This window comes from Chenopodium album, chromosome 4 (genome assembly GCF_948465745.1).
Source record: "Chenopodium album chromosome 4, dcCheAlbu1.1, whole genome shotgun sequence".
Classification (NCBI taxonomy): domain Eukaryota; kingdom Viridiplantae; phylum Streptophyta; class Magnoliopsida; order Caryophyllales; family Amaranthaceae; genus Chenopodium; species Chenopodium album.
This window is the reverse complement of record NC_137837.1, coordinates 5,510,001-5,530,823: the sequence shown is the minus strand read 5'-3', so window position 1 is coordinate 5,530,823 and position 20,823 is coordinate 5,510,001. Positions and strand designations below refer to the sequence as shown.

Sequence of the window (20,823 nt, the reverse complement as noted above, 5' to 3'; positions counted from 1 at the left end):
TGTGTAACAATATTCCATTGTAAAGTGATGTGCACGTCTGAAAAGGTGGCTTTTTTTTTTTGGTTGGAAATTAAAGGCAAAGTAATTTTTTTACCACATATGCAAGACTATAGCACGTCTTGTGTGCGGCCACTTAAAGTAACCCTATAATATTGGTTAAGTAACCCCTATAATACCAATCGAGTAACCTCTATAACAGTGATTGAGTAACTCTATAACAAATACGAATTAATCCCTTTAATACTGACCAAGTAACCCCCATTACACTAACAAAGTAACCCCTATAACACTGATTGAGTAACTCTATAACAAATACGAATTAATCCCTTTAATACCGACCAAGTAACCCCCATTACACTAACAAAGTAACCCCTATAACACTAACCGAGTAACTCTATAACAAGGACGAAGTAACCCCTTTAATACTGACCAAGTGACCCCGTTACACTAGCAAAGTAGCCCCTATAACACTGACTAAGTAACTCTATAACAAGGACGAAGTAACCCTTTTAATACTGACCAAGTAACCCTCATTCCACGGTATGGCCAGCCACATATAAGACTTTGTGGCAAGACTAATTTGACAATAAAATATTTTAATTCTAGATTTTAAATACTACCTCCGATTTTTATAATTTGCAACTTTGGAATATTTTATACTACGTATCTCACAATCCCAAAGTTGTAAATAATAAAAATCGAAGGTAGTAAATATTATTTTAAGATGCTTATCTTATTGATCCACTATGCTTCCAATAATTCTCATTTGACAACGTTTTTTTCTCTTATATACAAGTAAAAATTTACGGTCAAAGATTGATAAGTTTGACCCTAAAAAAATGGCCGGTGCAACTATTTAGTACTTGAGACAATTATTCGTAGTATTTTGATATTATTAAGTAGATGGAGTTGATTGGTGAGTGGATTGATCGATCTAGGTTAGGTTGTAAAATTCTGACACAAGAATGACCTAAGCCATTCTTCCTGGCTAAGTTAATAAGTTGATCAGATGATGTATATGGGTTGACTCGAGCTCATCCGACTTGGGATGAGTTTTAGTTCTACTTGGGATGGTGTATATGGGTTGATCGATCTAGGTTAGGCTAGGTGCGTGTGATTCACATGTTGGGAGATGACTGGTACGGTTATTTATTTTTTAATGTGTACTTGAACTGGTATGACTATTGAGTTAGGATGGTTTTAAGTGTCTTACTAGATTTGTGGTGTCAATTATACAACAATTTATCTTTTTAAAGCTGGATGTATTGAGTGTGCGATCAATTATCAATTTATCATCAATTCAAACTTGGGCAAACCATTGATTGGACTTGTTCAAATAAGTCATGGTTAACCCTACCTAGTGACCATCTCTAGGTACAAGTGTGAGCCTCGGTTAGGTCATAGGACCTCCTCTTATAAAATAGCTCAACTCTCTAAGGAGGATTAGGCTTTGCATGATTCAACATTTATCCTGGTTTGGCATATATTAGGCCAAGGCCTAAGGTTGTTAAGCATAAACGAATGGAAGGAATTCGTATCATCAAGTTCAGTTCTTTTCATCTAAAATGCATGATAAATAAAGTAGAAAAAAATCTCTTAATTAATGCGGTATAATCGAATCTACAGTGTATCTATATCCTTTATATCTATTACATTAGTAAACTATTACGAAGTGCATCCTACTAAACATATATTTAGATTCGATCCTAAAAGTTAAAAATTTAAAATGTTATATTGCCATTATATCCTCAAATTTCATCATTGAATAAATATCTCATGCAAGAATCTGATCCTCTCAGCTATAAACTAGGATTGTACATTACCAATTTTAATTTTTTATAAAAAACATTCACTAACTCCAAACAAAAATCCTTTAAAAAAAGAATAAATTAAAAAATTAGATATTGCATAGACAAATTAGTAGTATTTAACAATTCAGATGGTAATAAAATCTCAAAAATCCTCTATATTCTCAAGTCATGTATTAATGTATATCCGACCATTAATTAGAGGAATTAAAAAATCTTAAAATCACAAAAAAAAAAAAAAAAAAAAATCTTGTTCCAAAAAACAAGAGAGACAAGAAATAAAAGCCAATTAATGATACTTCATATTCCGTACTGTACATTGTATGTTAACATGACTTCATCCTATCCATTAACAATAATTACAATAGTTGAGTAATAATCTCTATAAAAATCAAGAAAATCCCCAAATAATAACAGTAAGGTCAGTAACAATTAACATGTCCAAAAGTTCATCTTTAATAGTGGGGTTGTTTTTGTACAGTTTCTCGTGACATCTACTTTGTTCCTTCAATTCTCCCCACAAAACAAAACCGCCCATTTTTTGCTGCTTCTTGCTTACTTTACTTCACTGTCACAAGCAACATACACATCCCACCATTTTAATTAAAGTTTTATAATTTTAATTACTGAAAGAAATTCAGTAAATTGAGCAATAAACAAAGATTTTTGTGGATTGGATCTCAACAGTAGTTTTTTTGATTGAATATATCTAATTTGGTGGGTGGTTGAGCATCTGATTCCATTGTTACTTTGCTTTGCAACAATACCCAATTCAAGGTGTGATCTTTTTCTCTCTGTCAATAAATTTTGATTTTAGCTTTATTTTTCTTGCTTAATTTATTGATTTATTTTTCTGGGTTTTTAATTGATTGACTCTTATTGACTGATTACTTATTATCAATCATTTTTTAATTTTATTTAGGTTTTTTTTTTTTTAATTATATTATAATAATTTTTAATGGGGGTTTGTTGAATTTGCTTGACTTGATTTGTTTTGGAATTTGAATGTTCTGTTGCTTTTTTTGATTGGGTATATCTTTAAGGGTTTCCTGTAATGCTGTGGCAAAATTGTTGTGAAGTTCTTTTGGGTTTATGTATGAACTTGTTGTGTATTTGAGGTTCTTTTTTAAGAAGTGTTGCATTGATGATTTGGGTTTTTAGAGGGTTTTGCAAGGAGCTTTTGTATGGAAGTAGTTCAGACACTTTTGCATAGAATGCGAGCTGATGTTTCATGTTGATTGCTAAAATGTGTCTTGGCTGCCTTCTAAGAGGCTCGATTAGTTCCGCTTTTCGTGTGTGTCCATAGAAGACTGTAGTTTACCATTTGTTAGGTATGTTGGAGTTTAGATGTGCTTTTAAGCAACACAATTTTCAGAGGGTAGAGTGTATGCGAAGACTGTACTAGCCAGTTCGCAACTTTACTGCTTGTAGCATGTTTCCTGGGGTTGCTGTTTGTCTTGGGAAGCATTACAAGGCGGTTGTGTTTATGCAATCACGTACCTGAATGCTCTTCTTTTCGTTTGCCCTTGCCTTTTCAAAATCTCACTAGATCTAACTTCATATGTTGAAAAAGTTTTTGTGACTTATATTCGCGTTGAAAATATTTGAACTTTTAAAGAGTGTGTATAAAGTCAAGGCAGTTAAGTTATCCTAGGTGGACTTCAAACACATCAAGAGTTGACTTTTATGGACTATAATGGATTCATATGACATAAGTGATGTTCATGGCCTTTGGCACTGTTCAGCAGAAAGAGAGAGGGGTGGGGGACATTCACATGAACTCAGCTTCATATGTTCAATTGCAGTCAGGCACCTTTAGCCTCACTCCTACAGCTGAAAGACATCATTTCCTTTTGATTATTTGATTCGAAAAATAACTGAGTAGCCTAGCTATTAGCTGCTTCAACTTAGTGGACAAGGTTGAAAAGGGGGGTTTGGGGGGGGGGGGGGGTTGTGATAGTTTAGATTTTTCTTCTTTCTTTTAACTTATTCTGGTATGGCTTAATTGAATTATACATATTTTCAATTTCATTCCTTTATTCTGAATGAGTGGCACTCAAACTCGCAAAAAGGGAAAAGACTCGAAATGTTGTGCATTAAGTGCTCTTATAGAAATAGTGCCTCTATTTCATATTATGTGCGACATTTACTAAAAATGGTTGCTAGATATTATGTGAAACAAATGTTTTCTTTCCTTTTTAGGTTGTCAATTATCTCTATCGCTACTCATCACATGCATCACTATTTCTCTCTCCATTCACCAAACAAATTTTGTCTAGGAGTCCGTACAAGCTCATTTGTTGCACATAATATGAAACAGAGGTAGTATAAAAACATAACTTTTTATGTAGGATGTTGGAACTTTGGAGTTGCTTATTTGGTAGTTCTTAACCAATTGCATTGAAGTTGGATTGGCTAAAGTGATATTTAAGCTTTTGATATTTTGATCCGATGAAGTAAATCGCAGCTAAAACCTTCAACTATGTGTTTATATGTTGTTGTATTGGCTTTGAAATACTAGTATGCAGAGTTCACAATCTGTTCCTTTTTTTTTTTTGTTATGTTTGAGACACTTGCAGCACTACATGGACTTAACATGATTTCAAAATGTTAGTTATGTTCATTGAAAAAATATACCATGTGATTTTTTTAGGTTTCAAGGCATGCTCCAGAAAGTAAGGTTTTCCTTTTATCGAAAACAGTATCTCGGCGTGGTGAGAGGAAAATAATGCTGTAATTCTAAGCATCAAGCCATCAACACAATGTTTCGAGCTAAAAACTTCAATTGTATCTATCCTTTTTTACTTCAGTATAGTAGGCCTACCAAATCTATATGGGGATATTGTTGCACCTCATCTTTTTCTTAGAGAAGCACAGAGGGAAATTTATTAATTTGATTACAGTCTTACTTGAGCTGGTTGAATGATATATGACTTTGTAAGTATTTCTTTTTTAAGTCATCATATCAACCTGCATGATGGGTAAGGAAAGCCAAAAAGAAACCATGAGCCTAGAAATTAGTAGCGGAAGCTCTTCACCAACTAAAAGCAATAGTTCAAGGGCTTCAACTGCATCACAGCTCAGTATAGATAGGGATTTGGGCTTGCCCGCTTGTCGTGTGTGCCAATGTACTGAATCTGACCGAAGAGGGGATGCTGCTTTGGGGTTTTTAGGGATAGATCCCTTTCTAGAGGAGTCACATAATGTGAAGGAGCTACATGAGCCTCACAAGAAAATAGCCCATAATGAAGTTGAGGGTAGCGCATCAGTGGACACAAATCAGAAAATGCAGCCTGGGTATGTGCAATTCATCAGCCCTACAGGAGAGGTTTTTGTTTGTAATACAGATGTAGAAATGGGAGCATGTCATAAACGGGACACACTAATTGAACTTGGATGTGCTTGTAAGAATGATCTTGCCCTTGTACACTATGCTTGTGCTCTGAAATGGTTTGTTAATCATGGGTCTACTGTCTGTGAAATATGTGGATGTGTTGCAAGTAATATTAGCACTGCTGATTATAAGAAAGTCCTTGCTTCTTTGAAAGATTATGAGGCATTACGAGATAGGACTGCAAGTGGGGTACCTAATCCTGCACAAGTACATGGTAGTTCTGGGGTTGATCCTGATGCTGTTGCAGCTATTCGCAGGCAGCGGCTTAGTGAGGTATATTTGTGGTTTAATCCACATGGTCACCACCGTCATAATAATTTCAGCAGTGAAAATGCCCCTGCAATTCTGGTTGTTACAGAACCACCTGCAAATATTGTCGTTCAAGATGTCACGCCTCCTCAGAATCCAGCTACAAAATGGGCTGTGGAAGGTACGGGCATTTTGCTAGCAACAGGCCTGCTTACTATTACTCTTGCATGGCTCATTGCTCCTCGCGTTGGAAGGGTACGTTTGGTTTAATGTTTGTATATATTTAGATTATCATTTTCTCTTATTTTCTTGCAATATTAAATTATAAATTACATGTGGAATTCCTCACTTATCTCATTGAGGAAGTTGAAAAGATAAATCTTAGATTACAATATAAATTTGAAGGCATAGTAATTATATACATATTTTTGCCTAATATAAGATCCGTGTTTCATTTTTCTATTTACTTGTTACATTCTCCGAAAAAAAAAAAAAATCTACTCTGGAAATGCTCATCTGCACGAACTTTGCATTTTGGCTTAATTACATAAATTGGTGAAGGTGATAAATGTCGTTTGGGCTTTGCTGCAACAAATAAGGATTCTTTTAGTCACATGTTAAACAATCATTTTGGGGGGTGAGTTGGTAGATACATAGGTACAGAGGACCTCCTGTCCAAGATCTTATTGATGATTAGTTTGAGAACTTGGTTAAACAAGAGAGTATATTATCTTCACCTGAAAATAAGGTGCTCTTGTTTGTTCTAGTCTATTTGATCTCATCTCTGTACCTTGACCACTCTTTTATGCTAATGTGTAAAATATACTATGTTAAAGTGAGATCTCATGAAATATACCTTAACGTGTATCTTGCAATCATCTAATTGTCATATTTCGTATTTGTATGGAATTATGACTATTTGATAATAAGGAGCCAGGAATAACATCTTATTTGGTATGATGACTTTGGTCTAATTGTTCTAGTCTCATCTGATATGATATGTTTCTCATAATTAATAAGCTGATTGAATAAGGTTATTGTTCTCTTCACCTGAAATAAGGTGATTTGCTCTAATCTAATCATACCATAATTTGACTAAGCTTTGACCATTTTTTTTTTTTTTTGCTAATGTATAAGAAAAAACATTGTCTAGTGGGATGAGATCTGTTAATGTGTATTTTCCAAAAAATGTATTATCATTATTTTTTGTCAACATGCAACTAAAAGATACGGAGTACATATTACGCAAGTGATAAAGTTCTTAACTTATATAAGGTGAAGAGAAAAGATTCATAAGAACCATAACTTAAAGCTCATTTGTACAACAAAGGCCTCTCTACACCTGTGTGATTGATAAATTATGAAAATGTCAGCAATTCAGATTCCTGTGTTCTTAGGTTGAATCTGCTGTTCATAAATGCTGACAAGGGAAGCAAAATTGATCCCTTGAGGGCATAAATGATAAACTACACAATATATTTTTGAATATGAATACTTCTGATCCCCTGTATAGTTCAGACTTCAGAGTGACCCTTTTGGACTGATATATGGTGTTACTGCTGTTCCTGTTTACATCCAAGAGCAACCAGTCACTTTTTTACGTTTTTTGACGAGAAGTCATTGATATTTTCATATGGATATAATGGCTAATTAAGTTTGCTTTTGGCACTTGTCTTTGATTTTGTTTGGCATAATAATTTTGTATGATCTGACAAGTGGACAAATGATAGTTGTATCAAATAATATTTTCATGCTTTACAATATAGCTGTATTCTTATTTGCAGAAAACAGCAAAAAATGGTCTTCATATTCTTCTTGGAGGTGTTTGTGCCTTAGCTGTTGTTGTCTTCTTTCGCTTTGTAAGTAGTTATCTTCGCCTTTTATTGAGGTGTTTTACATGCAGTGTATTTAAGTTTGTGTTTTGATTTGCTTTAAGTTCATTTCTGCTATCTGTAGCAAATTGTCCTGTTTTTTTTCTTTTTAATCACCCGAGATCACCTATATGTAATAACGAGATGTTAAGAATATAGGAGCCATCTGAAGGAAATGCACTGCACATATAGTGGAGTAGTGGACCATATGATTTACTAAGTAGAATAGAAGCCTAAGCATTAGGTCTACACATACAAAATAGATACATTGTGCATGTGTGCATACTTACATTCATTACTTACATATTGCAACACAATACGCCTATCAGCATATGTGTTAGTTGCAAATGTAATTGAATTATCAATACATCATGTTTGACCTTCTACCTAGTCATAATTGGTCTCACTTCCCATGTGTGTAACCATTATGTGTAAGGTTGCTTTTTTTTTTGGACAAGAATATGTGGAAGTATATTAGTTTTTGACATAAATCTAGGCCTTAGTCGTGCTACTTTCCTATTTTGTTTTAGTTGCAACTTTTTAACTTTTACGTTTGTCAAACGTAAATAATATCTTAGATTACAATTAGCAAAATTTGGAATGAGACGGTCATGCAATAATTTGCTCTAAACTTGAGTGGTTTTTTTCCCCTTAGGGTTTGTCTTGTTAGTTTTTTTCAAGGGTATCCTTTAATGTTGCACAATAAAGAGCCATGCTTTTGGTCATCAAAGAGCCTCCTAATTATATTGGCAAGGCTGTGTTCTGAGTTGAGGAGTTGCTATCATGAATTGATGCAATTTTCTTGAAATTTTTGCAGGTTGTACTAACCAGGATCAAATATGGACCAGCACGATACTGGGCGATCTTGTTTGTATTCTGGTTTCTTGTGTTTGGTATATGGGCATCACGGACACATACTGCACATACAACATGAATTCTGTTATGATATGTACGTCTATGATATGTTTATAAAGTCTGTTTCTGTGAATTTTTCAGTCTTGAAGGTGGACGATTTTTGCGTGGAAATTTTAAAGTTGTTTACATTGTAATTAATGGCTAGGTCCTGTCAATCTTTGACAAAAGACATGGATTCATTACCAGATTTTAGTGGGTAATATTATAAACAATCACTTGATATTATAAACAAGTGCTAGTAAAAACTCAGTCCAAATGATTATGCAGAAAGCAGACTATACCGGAACACTTGTAGAATTGTAGGGATCAGATGGCCGGAAGCTCCGATTACTGCATTGCATTTGTAGGCATACAGTAATCAATAATATCAGTACCAGATAACCCAAATATTAATGGTGATCGTTTCCATCCGAACAAAACCCAGCCCTTTTTTGCTGTGATAGGTACGATTATAGATTGAATCAGGGAGTTGATCCTATGGATTGTGCAACTATCACAAATAATAATCACTTAATATTAGCAATTGCTTTTGATGAATGATAAACATGAAAAACATTAGGAGCGAAGTAATAATTATACTGCATTTAATGATTTGTAAATATGTGCTGGATTCGGGTATAATCAGGTTATAAGCAATAGTTGCTGTGCTGCTCTAATATCTCTGGAAACTGATGGAAGTCACTGTAACATTGAGTATGATCTGAATGTATCTGCCTTCGTCGAATCCAACAGGGTATTACCTGCGCTGCTCCCAGTAACATCTGCCATTGATTCTGATTACTCATGCTTTATCTCTAAATGTTCATTATGTTGCTACCTAACATACGAAAAAAAAAAAAAAAATCCAACACAATAAAATACAAAACCAGATTGATGATGAACAACTTTCCTTCTATTTCTACAAAATTTTATTTCACATCATTACTTGTACAATTTTTGAGATTATTTTCAAGCTTACAAAAGAACAAGATAAAAGGATAAAAACAAATCCATAGAATTATATTGCAAGAATTTGTACAATCTTTACCAGAAGCCTCCATAGCATGTCTCCGTCATGAGCACGAAAACAATCGATTTAGCTCCATGCTTCTGCGTGCGTGGATTGGCAACAGCTACGGAGTACATTACTCTTTACAGCAATGGCTATTGGCTACTTAAGAACAAGGATCCAAAGTTGATCAATGAGCATTTAATCGCCATCATAGTCACCATAATTGTCCGTGCAAACCACAGAAGTGAGGGCTGACACCCATGCTTGCAAACCACTATTAGTATCCTTCTTCCTTTCTACCTCTAGCTTAGCAACAGCCTGCTTGGGAACTCCAGATTTCACAAGAACAAATCCAAGTGACTTATAAGTGGCATCATCAGGTTCAATCTCAAGACTAATCATCTCCTTGAAAATCGAAACAGCCTCCTTTAGTCTTCCAACAACAGCAAATAGAGCAAGCACATTGTTATAGCTCAACAGCTCCGTCAGAAGTCCTAGTTCCTGCATCTTTTCTGCAATTTCCATTGCTTCATCTAGTCTGCCTACCCGTTTGTACATGCAAAGCATCATTGCATATGAGAATTCATTTACTTCACCTCTTTCCTGCATATCATCAAAAATTTCTTCTGCTTCCCTAACCATTGATCGTTTGCTATACAGATCAATAATACAATTTGAAGAATATACATCTGCACCCTTCTCAAATGATCGAAGCAGTTTGTAAGTATCTAATGCTTCTTCTAAGTATCCAACTTTTGTATAAAGTTTGATCAAGGAGTTACAGATTACATCATTCAATGAGAGATCTGCCTCTTTCAGAGCATCAACGTAATCCATGGCTTCTGTAACATTTCCACTCTCTGCAGAAGCATTAATTAGCACACCATAAAGAACAACATCAGGTTGCACATTGTAATTGATCATCTCCTTGTACAAGCTTTTGGCCAATTCCAACTGACCAAGCTTTGCAAAGCTTGAGATCAGGGCACAGTATGGAACACAATCATTCACTAGGCCTGCTTTCTGCATCTTCAACAGATAGGGCTTTGCAACATGAGGCAAATCCGCAGCTGCTAGCGATTGTATGAGAGATATATAGCTACATCTGTCTGGCAGAACACCTAGCTTCTCCATACTATCAAACAACTGACATGCTTTATTGTACTTCTTACCAATGCCATAAGCTTTGATCATCACATTGAATTCCAACACACCTATTTTGTTCTTCTCTTGGCAACAGACAAAAACTTTCTCAGCTTCATTAACATACCCACGCTCTCCATATGCATCAATGTTAGCAGAATAGCATTCCGTGGTCATTTTACCTTCAAAGTGGAAACGTTCAAACCATGACCATGATTTTTCAAGCATGCCAGCGTCAATATACATTCTAGTCAGGGCAGACTGCGTAAATTCATCCATTTCAAGACCCCTCTTATCCATTTCTGAGATGAGCATCTCTGCTTCAAAAACCATTTGCCTTATAGAGAAAGCATACAAAAGGGTGCGATAACTCACAGGATCCGGTTGTAGGCATGCCTGTTTCATTTGAGCAAAGTAACTAAATGCAAGGTTGATATCATCACGCTTAGCATAAAGGGATATAAGAATGTTATATGTTCTAGTATCAGGGTCGCGGTTGAGTTCTTTCATCTTTCGCACCAATTTGTTAACCTCTTCCAACCTGCCAGCATTTCCATAAATGTGAATCATTGTATTGAAGGTTATTGTATCAGGAATAACTCCTTCACCTAGCATCTTCTGAAAGGTTTGAGACATTTCCTGAAGCTGCCCTGATTTCCCATACGTGTCAATGAGAGTATTATATGTATACAAGCTCAAACTAAGCTGCGCCCCAGAATTCACCTTAATCGTGCTAGCTCTGTGTGATTCGAGTGTACTCTTCCCTTTTTTTGATTTATCCAAAGACCACACTTTAAAGAACTCCTCAGCTTTTCTAAACTCCCCTGCTTTCTTGTACATTTGGAGGACAATTCCCATAGTAACCTCATCAGGCTCCATGCCTTGTTCATTCATTCTTTGCAGCCAAACTAAAGCCTCCTCTCTAAGACCGCCTTTGCTATAAACATCAATAAGTGTACCATAGGTAGAATTAATCGGTGCAATCCTCTTCGCCTTCATCTCATCCCATAATCTTTCTACTTCACCCCATTGCCGCGCTTTTCCTAGAACTCGAAGCATAATGTTATAATGAATCACATTCAACTCATAACAACCCTTCTTCTTAAACCACTCAAAAATCTCCAATGCCCTCTCCCAACTCGACTGTTCCTTCAAAATAATACTCCTCTCCTTGTTGCTAAGACTCTCTTCCCACGGCCTAAACGCCTCGTCTAAGTCACTAATACTCTCCAACGCCAACAATATAGACGGAATACACCCTCCATAAGAGGACCATTTCGTCGAACACTTGGTGTGCAACTTTTTTGTAGGAAAATTTTCACGCCCACCTTCTAATTCAACCACACCATTAATCTTATTTTGATGATTTTGACTCTTCCCAGATTTTAATTTAGCCAATTCATCAACAGAATCATGTGGGTTTTTACTCAATTTATCAATTGCACCACTTGGGTTGATATTCTGCTTCTCCAACCTTCGGAATTTCTTGTGCCCTTTATTGGGTATTTCAAGAACGTTTGAATTTCTGGGTTTTTTGGAAGAATCATGAGTTTCAAGAGGAGGAACTGAGAATCTAATGGTGAATGAGGTATGTAGATGACAAGGTGACTGGAAAAAACAGCTGATATCAAAGCATTGGGCTTTACTGAACATTTCTTTATTGTTGATTAAGCAAGAAATCTTGCTTCAAATTCAAAAATGTTGGAGTGAAATTGGTTCTGTAATTTGGTTAATTTTGAGAGAGAAAGAGGGAGAATTTGGAAGTAACCATTTGGAGAGAAGAAATGGATAATAGAGGAAGGCGCGGTTTGTTAGAGGGAAAGGAAAACTAAGGTTAACATAAGTTTGACTTTTTTAAAGGGATGTTTAAGGAATTTGACTTGATTTTAGGAATACAGTATCAAAACTCGCGGTTTTGTCGATTTAATATTTACGGGTAAGACACTTAAAAGTTGAAAGTAGGGGGAAATAGTAACATAATCTTTACTTCAACACTCGTCACATAAACACTTACTTGCTTGATATACTTAAGGTGACATTGATAGCACCCGGTGGTGGAGGCAATTTGGAACAAAACAATATTGAAGAATCAAAGAGGGAAAAAAATGAGAATATGCTAAAGTTAAGGGTCTATTCTGATTGACTGAACTGAATATTTTATGGAAAGGGGATATTAAGAATTGAACTGAATATAATCTGATGAGAAAAAACCCTAAAATTGAAATTTTCATGTTTACCCATTATTTGATAATTTTGACGGTATGATTCGGTGATTAATTTGCATTTTTCAATTAATTCAGAAAATGTCAAGTAATTTTTTTTTTAAAATGTTTTTTGTCAAATTATGAGACATCCATAACCTATAGTCTTTACCTCGGGCTAAACTCTTGGCATCGCCACCGGTTACATACAAGATTACCATTTATTACACCATTTTGTAAATTCATAGTAGTAACCTGTAATTTTGAAGAGAATTTTATATTCTAGTATATTTTGATTGTCACATAATTGGATTCTAGTAGTACTCCCTCCGTTACAGGTTATGTGCAATGATTAGACGAATGTGGTACTTAAAAATGATGATTAATTTTAAAGTTTGGCTTGAGTAAATCTTTATGGTCACCCTACTAGACCCATTATAGTCAATTCTCCATTCTCCTTCAAGACTTGCAAGAAAGACACAATAACAAATTCACAAATTACTAAACTTAGCAACTGAGTGATAGATTGAAGAAGAAGCAGCCTCTGAAATACGGAGTACTAAGAATTCTTTGAGTTGCAGAGCTCGTTCTTCTGGTTATGGTGCCGGAACTTCCGCTTCTCTTGCCTTCTTCCATGGCAGCCAAGGTAATACCCTTGTTCGTCGTCTCCCTCTTTTTATTTTCAGACATTATTCCCAGAAACGAACACCTGCTACTACTTTAATTGGTTTTGATAATAATCGTAAAAAAATGTTTCTTCAATCTGTTAGAGAACGATGTGAATTAGGGTTTTCTGATCTTCAATTTCCCATTTCTCTCTTCAATCAAATGATTTCTTTGCGCCCTCTTCCTTCTCTCATTGTTTTCAGTCAGCTATTCACTGCAATTGTCAAACTGAAGCGCTTAAAACCGCATTCCACAATCATTTCTATGTCTAGGCAGCTTGAATTGTATGGTATTCGACCCGATATGCATTCTATTGGTATTCTTGCCAACTGCTACTGTCATTTGGGTCGTATCGATTTCGGGTTATCTCTACTCGGTAAAAGACTTAAGCTTGGGTGTCCCCTTAATCCTGTCATTTTTAACACCTTAATTAATGGCTATATCCATTGTGATAAGCTGCCCCAAGCTGCCCAATTGTTGGATAAAATTGTTAAGCTTGGTTTACAACCTGACATTGTTATCTATAGTACTGTTGTCAAAGGGCTTTGTAGGATTGGTGATAATGCTTCTGCTCTCAATTTTCTTAGAAAAATGCAATCTGGATGTCGTTGTAAGCCTGACATTGTTATATACAACACTATTATCGATAGTCTTTGTAAGGACAGGCTGTTAGAAGAGGCCCTGCACCTTTTCTCCTCTATGAAAACTGAGGGCATTAAACCCAATGTCGTCACTTATACTTCCTTGGTTCGAGGCCTCTACAATTCCCGCTTTGGGGAAGAGTCTAAGCGTGTGTTAAACGAAATGTTAGAGAGCAACATAGCACCAGATGTTAAGACCTACAGCATGCTCGTTGACATGTTTTGTAAAGATGGCTGTGTTGATCAAGCACAGGCCATATTACCGCACATGATTGAGAGAGGTGTCACTCCAGACATCATTACTTACAGTGCGTTACTGGATGGATATTGTTTGCGCGGTGAGATGAAAGATGCAGAGAACCTACTTAATCTCATGATTAAAAATGGTTGTGAGCCTGACCTCGTATGTTTCAACACTATGATTAATGGATATTGCAAGGCTAAAAACATTGGCAAGACCCTAAATATTTTCCAAGAGATGTTTCGGAAAGGGATAACCCCTGATGTTGTTACCTATAGCGCTCTTATCGATGGATTGTGCAAAGCCAATAGACTCCCACTTGTCCATAAGCTGTTCAAAGAAATGCAGGCTCATGGAATTGCTCCAGATGCCATCACCTATGCTTCCCTGCTTGACTGCCTTTGCAAAACTGCACAGCTTGACGAGGCAGTGATATTGCTTGAAGAAATGGAGGATAATGGTGTTAAGCCAAGTGTTTCCATCTACAATATCCTGATGAACAACTTGTGTGAGGCTGGACAACTTGAAGATGCTGCAAATTTCTTCTCCGATCTCGTATCAAAGGGTCTGCAACCTAATATTAAAACATACAATATAATGGTCAAAGGCTTCTGCAAGAAAGGGCTCATGAATGAAGTTGCTCAAGTGTTGAGGATCATGGAGGAAGATGGTTGCCCCCCTGATGATCGAACCTATAATACAATCATCAGAGGATATATTCTCAATAATGACTTGTCTAATGCATTTTACTATTGTGATATTATGACTGGCAAGAAATTTGAAGCTGATGCAAACACTTTTTCATTAATTGTTGGCCTCTTGTCTTCTGCTAACTTAAGTGATTCGTCAAAGGACTTGCTTCGGAAGTTTATCAGTTAGTTCAGCTGATTGCAGGCTTGCTTTCCTTCTCCTCCTCTTTACATCCCTTCTCTATTCTTCCTGTTCATTCTCTTTACCACCAAATTATGACGAGATCGGAGGAACGACCACCCTGGATGGCTTGAAGCCCAATCTGAGATTAGCAAGAGTCGTGGCCATTGTTTTACCCATTATTATTAAGAAGTGAATGATATGCATGCACTGTTGCTCCTCTCCTACAGATTGTTGTAAGAAGGATCTCAAGTCAGGGTAGATATGAATCGATGTTGAGAAGGGTCCAAGAATCACACAAAGACATTGTGCCTGAACACAGTTCACTCTCTGATCCGTAACCAATTTTTCAGATAAGAGTGGGAAATCTTTATTGAACAACTATTTGTTGTGAAGGGTTGATTCAAACAATTCCAACATGAAATTCACCACCTAAATAATTTCTTCATCAATTTATTGGAGTGAATTGAGACCACTATGCTAAGTTCACTCATCCCATCAGATTGGATCCTGCTCTCAATTCTACTGATAAAGCTTGTAGCATGGCCAAACAGGTAATTAAGCTAATCCCCTAGTGTCAAATATTTGTTGCTTCTAGGACAATTAGTTGGTTGCTAGAGTTATTTTGTCAATCATAGAATTATATCACAAAGATGCTTCTCCCCCACTCCCACTCCCACCTTTCTAACTGTTAATTATGTCATTGAGTGTAGTTTCCGATTGTCTGATGCTAAGATGGTATTGTACTCTCTGCTAGCTGTTTTTTGTCTATTTGTATGAAAGTTGTATTGATGCATATTGCATTTGATACTATGGAGGAACATGCCATAATAGCTTTCATGACCGGAAAAGTCTTGTTAAAATTGATGTTTGGTTTTTAAGTTTACGAATGGTTTAGTGGAATGCATTTGCAGAATTGTTGACTTGATGAATTGAGATCTTTAAATGTAAGTATCTCTATGAAATTTATTTTGTTGTGAGTCGTGGTCACAAAATGGGAGCCAATTGCATATGATTATTTGATATATGGATTGAGAACCTTGAACGTATTTCCATTAATTAGCAGCCCTAGCTTGTGTATGCCTATTTATTTTTATCAATTTTATTCCTAGATTTTGCCTTACATTGGTTATATATTGATACTTTTAATATGACAGTTCCATGTGGTTGGGTATCCAAAAAAGCTCACTACATTTAATTAAAATTGACAGACATTTGAAGAAGCCATATCAGGACTTTTGGGTGAAGAATCTTACAAGGATAGCACTCTTATCATGCAACTTTTGAGGGACAACCTCACCCTGTGGACATCAGAGCGAGTCTGTATAGTTATGCTAGAATCAACATTCACATCCTTCATTATTGGTACGAGTATGCGAAGTATATTATGGATTATTTATCTTTGGCAATCGTGTATATCACTAAATAATATGAGACTTGACAGAATTGGGCACAAGCTTGGTTTATTTTTAATTTTTTAAAGCTTATGGCCTTTATGTCATACTACATATTATTTTTGACACTTTTTACAATGTGGGGTTTTGGATATTATGGGGGATTAGGTTGCAATTCAATGTTTGTGGGGTTAATTTGGTTTATTTTTGTTGCCCATATTTAAATTTTGTAATATTTTTTTGGTGTACATTGTACCTTTTTACCCAGAAATAAATTTGTTATATGAGATTGGTTTTACTGTCTAATTAGGTAAACCAGATGGAATTAAACCCTTGAATGCATTAAAATCAGTTTTTTCTTACCTCTTGGGATGTTTTAAATGTATTTTTGTACTTATGATTTATAATTTTGATTTTTGTTGCAGATCCTTATCTGAATACCAGAAGCAGGAACTGTCACCCATGCTAATGAAGAAGCAACTGCTCTGATCCTTTTTGTCTAAAAATTTGTAGAGCCTCAAACAGTTATTGCTGATCCAACGCTCCCACTTCTCTGCCCTTTCAAAAACCAGAACATGTGTTACTGTTCCAATTCTACAGTGTAGTGATGTTTATGCCCTTGCTTCTTTTTTTTCGTTTTCTAATTTTCCTTGTCGATTGACTTCAGTCTTCAACCCTCAGTCTTGCTTTTTTCCCTTTTCCTGCTCCACCATTCCTTTCCGTCATTTGCTTTCTCTCTCCTTTCAACCAATCTTTCTCACTCCATCTCTCCTTTTTCTCTCTTTCTGCCATATGCTTTCTCACTAACCTAAGGGCGGTGGTGATTTTCTCCGATCCTTCATTGAAGGAACTTCTAAGCTATCTCCTCCATTGAAGCGGCTTGCGAGGTAATTTGTTTTTCACTCATCGAATTTTGCATTTCATAAGCTAGGGTTTATAGTTAATTAATTAAGTCAATTGCTTTGGGTAATAGTCGTGGTCAGCAGGTATCAAGTGGGTATTTGCGGCAGAATAATATAACTGTCTCCGCTGTATAATCCGCCGTTGATTTTTTATTCCCGCGATTAGGGTGGTTGTTAAGGTGGAGGAGAGAGTAAATGGGATTGATTTTAATTTTTCAAATTTGGGGTTTTGTAAAAAAAATTCGACAGAGGTATTATAGCCAACAATTTTTTGGTGATGAAATTTTGACAGAGATAAAACTTGTTCTACAGCTTGTCAAAATTTACTGAAGAATAGGGGTTTTCAACCTTTTCGTCTTTGAGCTTCTCTCCTAGGGTTTTGAAGTCTCCACTTTTGGGGGTTTTCTCCGTTTTTCGATCGGTGATTGTTAGCTCTTTGTCACTTTCTCTCCTCAATCTCTTTATAATGAATGTAATCTCAGTTAATTTGTGGACCTAATTTCTTTTCGTAATTTTCTGCATTTTGGTAATAGATCGATAACCTATTATTATTCAGTCAATCAAATTTATCCTAAGATTAAGAAAGAAATTTCATTAATTACTCTGTTCTTATCTTTAAAAAGAGACCATTATTTATAGAATAACAGAGTAATTGGAATTTATGGATAACTTGTATGTTGGTTTAATTGGAATTTATAGTTAAGAAGCATAAAATTTTGTCGTTTGTTGCGTTGGAAGTAATTGGAGGAGAAGATAAGGGTGAGAAAGTAGGAATGGTCAGAAGAAAAAGCATGTTAAAGGTAGAATTTTGAGAATTGGGAGATAGGCAATTGCGTCATCAATTTATTACATTTACTACATTTAATACCCTTGCTCCAATCTACAACAGGCTTAGTGATGAGGTTTCTTGATTAGCATTTTACAATGTAGTCTAGGCTATAATTTTCCAGGCTATGATTTTGATATTATACCAATTAGCATGTTATAGCATATTTACATCGTCATATTTGACTATTAGAGCAAGATCAAAAACCTAAAAATAAAAAAATAAAAAAATAATAATAAAAAAAAAAAAAAGAGCTCAATTTTCTAGGCTAAATTTGATATATGATGATGTTATTGGAGATGGGGGGACATATGGATTAATGAAATAGCATAGATTCAAGGTTGTAAGGTGGTTTATTATCAAGGTTTGAAGAAGTTTGGACAATGTTAGGAAACGATGGACATATTTCTTGAATTTTATAATACTCCTTATTATACTTCATTTGGAGATTTTAAGTAAGTGGTAGTTTGACCGGAACTGGAAGTGAAGGGGTTTTGAGGTCTAGCCGTCTAAGTTGAAGAGCTACATCGTGTTTCAGTTTTTTCTAACATTTTACTCCGATAAATTACACTTTGGGCATCCCTGTGTCTATGGCGCTCATAGAATCATACAGTACGGGTATGAGCACCATGCAATAGAGGGTATTTCGGTCATAGAGGGTGCCCGTAGCTTATTATTTGTTTGGAGATTGTATAGTAATGGTCAGAACTACAAAATCACACTTATGAACGTTAACTAGGCTTTTGCATGCTGATTTTCTTTGGCCTCTCATTTTGAGTATCACATTTTCCTTGCTGTTGTACTACTGACATTGAAGCTTATGAGCATTGTACTACTAACATTGAAGCTCAGATTTCTGTAAACTCTTACTACTTGATACTCAGGTTTATCTCTTTTCGGATTTATTACACTACTTCTACCCTTATAATCCCTACAACTCTTGATACTACTTGATACTTGGGTAGGGATGTCAGTGGGGCGGGTCAAGTAGGAGACCCGCCCCATCCCCGCCCCAATGGGGCGGGGATGGGTCTCAGTTTGGCGGGTGGTGGGGCGGGGATGGGGATAAAAACCATACCCGCCATGGGTGGTGGGGCGGGGATGGGGATAAAAACCATCCCTGCCCGCCCCACTTCGTACCCGCCCCATCCCCACCTCATACCCATATCTATATATCTTTTAAAGCAAAACTACATACTTTTATTCTATTTATAAACTAATTACATGAAATACAATATTAATTATAATACTTTGTACGACACTTATATTATAAACACAAAAATGTGTATAGAATGTTTTATTTTATAATTCGTATTAATTATGTAAGATTGTGTATTTGATATACGGATATTAGGTGGATCTTGGGTGGGTGGGATTAGGCGGGTCTTTGGTGGGGATTAGGTGGGGATGGATATCCAAGTGGGGGTGGGGCGGGGATGGTTTTGGAGTTGTACCCGGTGGGGCGGGGATGGTTTTGGAGTTGTACTCGGTGGGGCGGGGATGGGGATGAAAATTGGACCCACTGCGGGGATGGGGATGGGGATAGGGATGAAAATATTAGATGGGGATGGGAAGACCAACATCCGCCCTGCCCCATTGACATCCCTATTCTTGGGTGCATGGCAACTCTTGATACTACTTGATACTTGGGTGCATGGCTTTTAGGTCTTCTGTTCAAAATTGATCTCTATAAAGATTTTTTTTTTCCCTTCCTTTTACACCAGCTCTTCCATCACGATGACCATTACTCAAAAATTATTTGGAAACACATGCACATCTCTGCCCTATTATTATATGATAAAATGGATATCTTTTGGTGGACAAAACCTCAATAAAAGACTTGCGTTTGGGAAAAAAAATAAAAAAAATTACCAGTCATTAGTTGGTGACAATTAATTGTGGCCTAAGTTATATAGGATGAATTACACTTTTACCACAAAAATATAACTATAATAGTTGGGTTATTGTATTATTAACCTTGAATATTTGACAAACAATAAATTTTGGCTTAATCTTGAGAGAATTAATGAAATATCATGAACTTGGGTTTTTAGTAACTTGTTTTATTTGAGAATATAATGCAGGGGCAATTTTGATAAGGTCTCTTTTCTAGCTTGCTAGATAAGTCATTGGTAGTTCCAATGAAATCTAGATATGCTCTTTTTGAAGAAGCCCCTGCCAAAAAAAAAATGGTTATTAACCAATGATTTTTTGTTATTAAGCTCATGACTTTACACACCTATAAGAATATTTCATCTCAAGCTTATGAACTATATCCATTGTGAACTCTGACGGTTACCAGATATTCTTAAATTGGATTTTCACATAGCATTGATTTCCTCTGATTACCTTGCATGTTTCTCTCTATTAGTATTTGGTTGAAAGTTTCTCATGTCATAAAGGATATATTCAATCTAAGAGTTATAATCTTTCCACTTTTTGTCTGCTCACTATAGCATATGAGGATTGAGAAACCGCTATTTTCAGCAACTCTCCTCTGTAGTGACCTAAAGTAATGCAATAGTAGAGGTGATTCATTGGTGTTATGGTGTACACGTGATGTACGTAACATGCATTGACCCTTATGGTGGTTGACATTTGATTATTTGGTGGTTGAATGCGATAACCAAATCGATGCATTTGGCCACCTTTCAAAGGGAAGGATGAGATGAATTAGATAGTGGTAAGAGCGAGGGAGAATTATATATATA

General features: G+C 35.9%; 2 protein-coding genes and 1 pseudogene across 5 annotated transcripts in view; 2 read left to right on the top strand and 1 right to left on the bottom strand.

Annotated features, from left to right (window-relative positions):
• Window positions 1-2,256: 2,256 nt before the first annotated feature.
• Window positions 2,257-8,449, top strand: LOC145628697 (uncharacterized). Its single transcript, XM_081681072.1, has 4 exons — window positions 2,257-2,585; window positions 4,462-5,706; window positions 7,236-7,310; window positions 8,140-8,449. Exons 2-4 carry the CDS (start codon window positions 4,783-4,785, stop codon window positions 8,254-8,256), a joined length of 1,116 nt encoding a protein of 371 aa, XP_081537198.1. The 5' UTR covers window positions 2,257-2,585; window positions 4,462-4,782; the 3' UTR covers window positions 8,257-8,449.
• A 647-nt stretch (window positions 8,450-9,096) lies between these two features.
• LOC145626450 (pentatricopeptide repeat-containing protein At3g23020 pseudogene) lies at window positions 9,097-12,257 on the bottom strand (annotated as a pseudogene).
• Window positions 12,258-13,074: 817 nt separating this feature from the next.
• LOC145626449 (uncharacterized) overlaps window positions 13,075-20,823 on the top strand; it is an 8,504-nt gene continuing 755 nt past the window's right edge. For 2 of the 4 annotated variants that reach the window (XM_081678884.1, XM_081678885.1), the window contains exons 1-3: window positions 13,075-15,544; window positions 16,202-16,355; window positions 16,810-17,271. In XM_081678884.1, the coding sequence (XP_081535010.1) occupies window positions 13,323-14,999 (1,677 nt within the window). In that variant the 5' untranslated portion in view covers window positions 13,075-13,322 and the 3' untranslated portion in view covers window positions 15,000-15,544; window positions 16,202-16,355; window positions 16,810-17,271. The remainder of the gene's footprint in view (window positions 15,545-16,201; window positions 16,356-16,809; window positions 17,272-20,823) is intronic. The other 2 variants (XR_014111008.1, XM_081678886.1) reach the window with 2 other exon arrangements.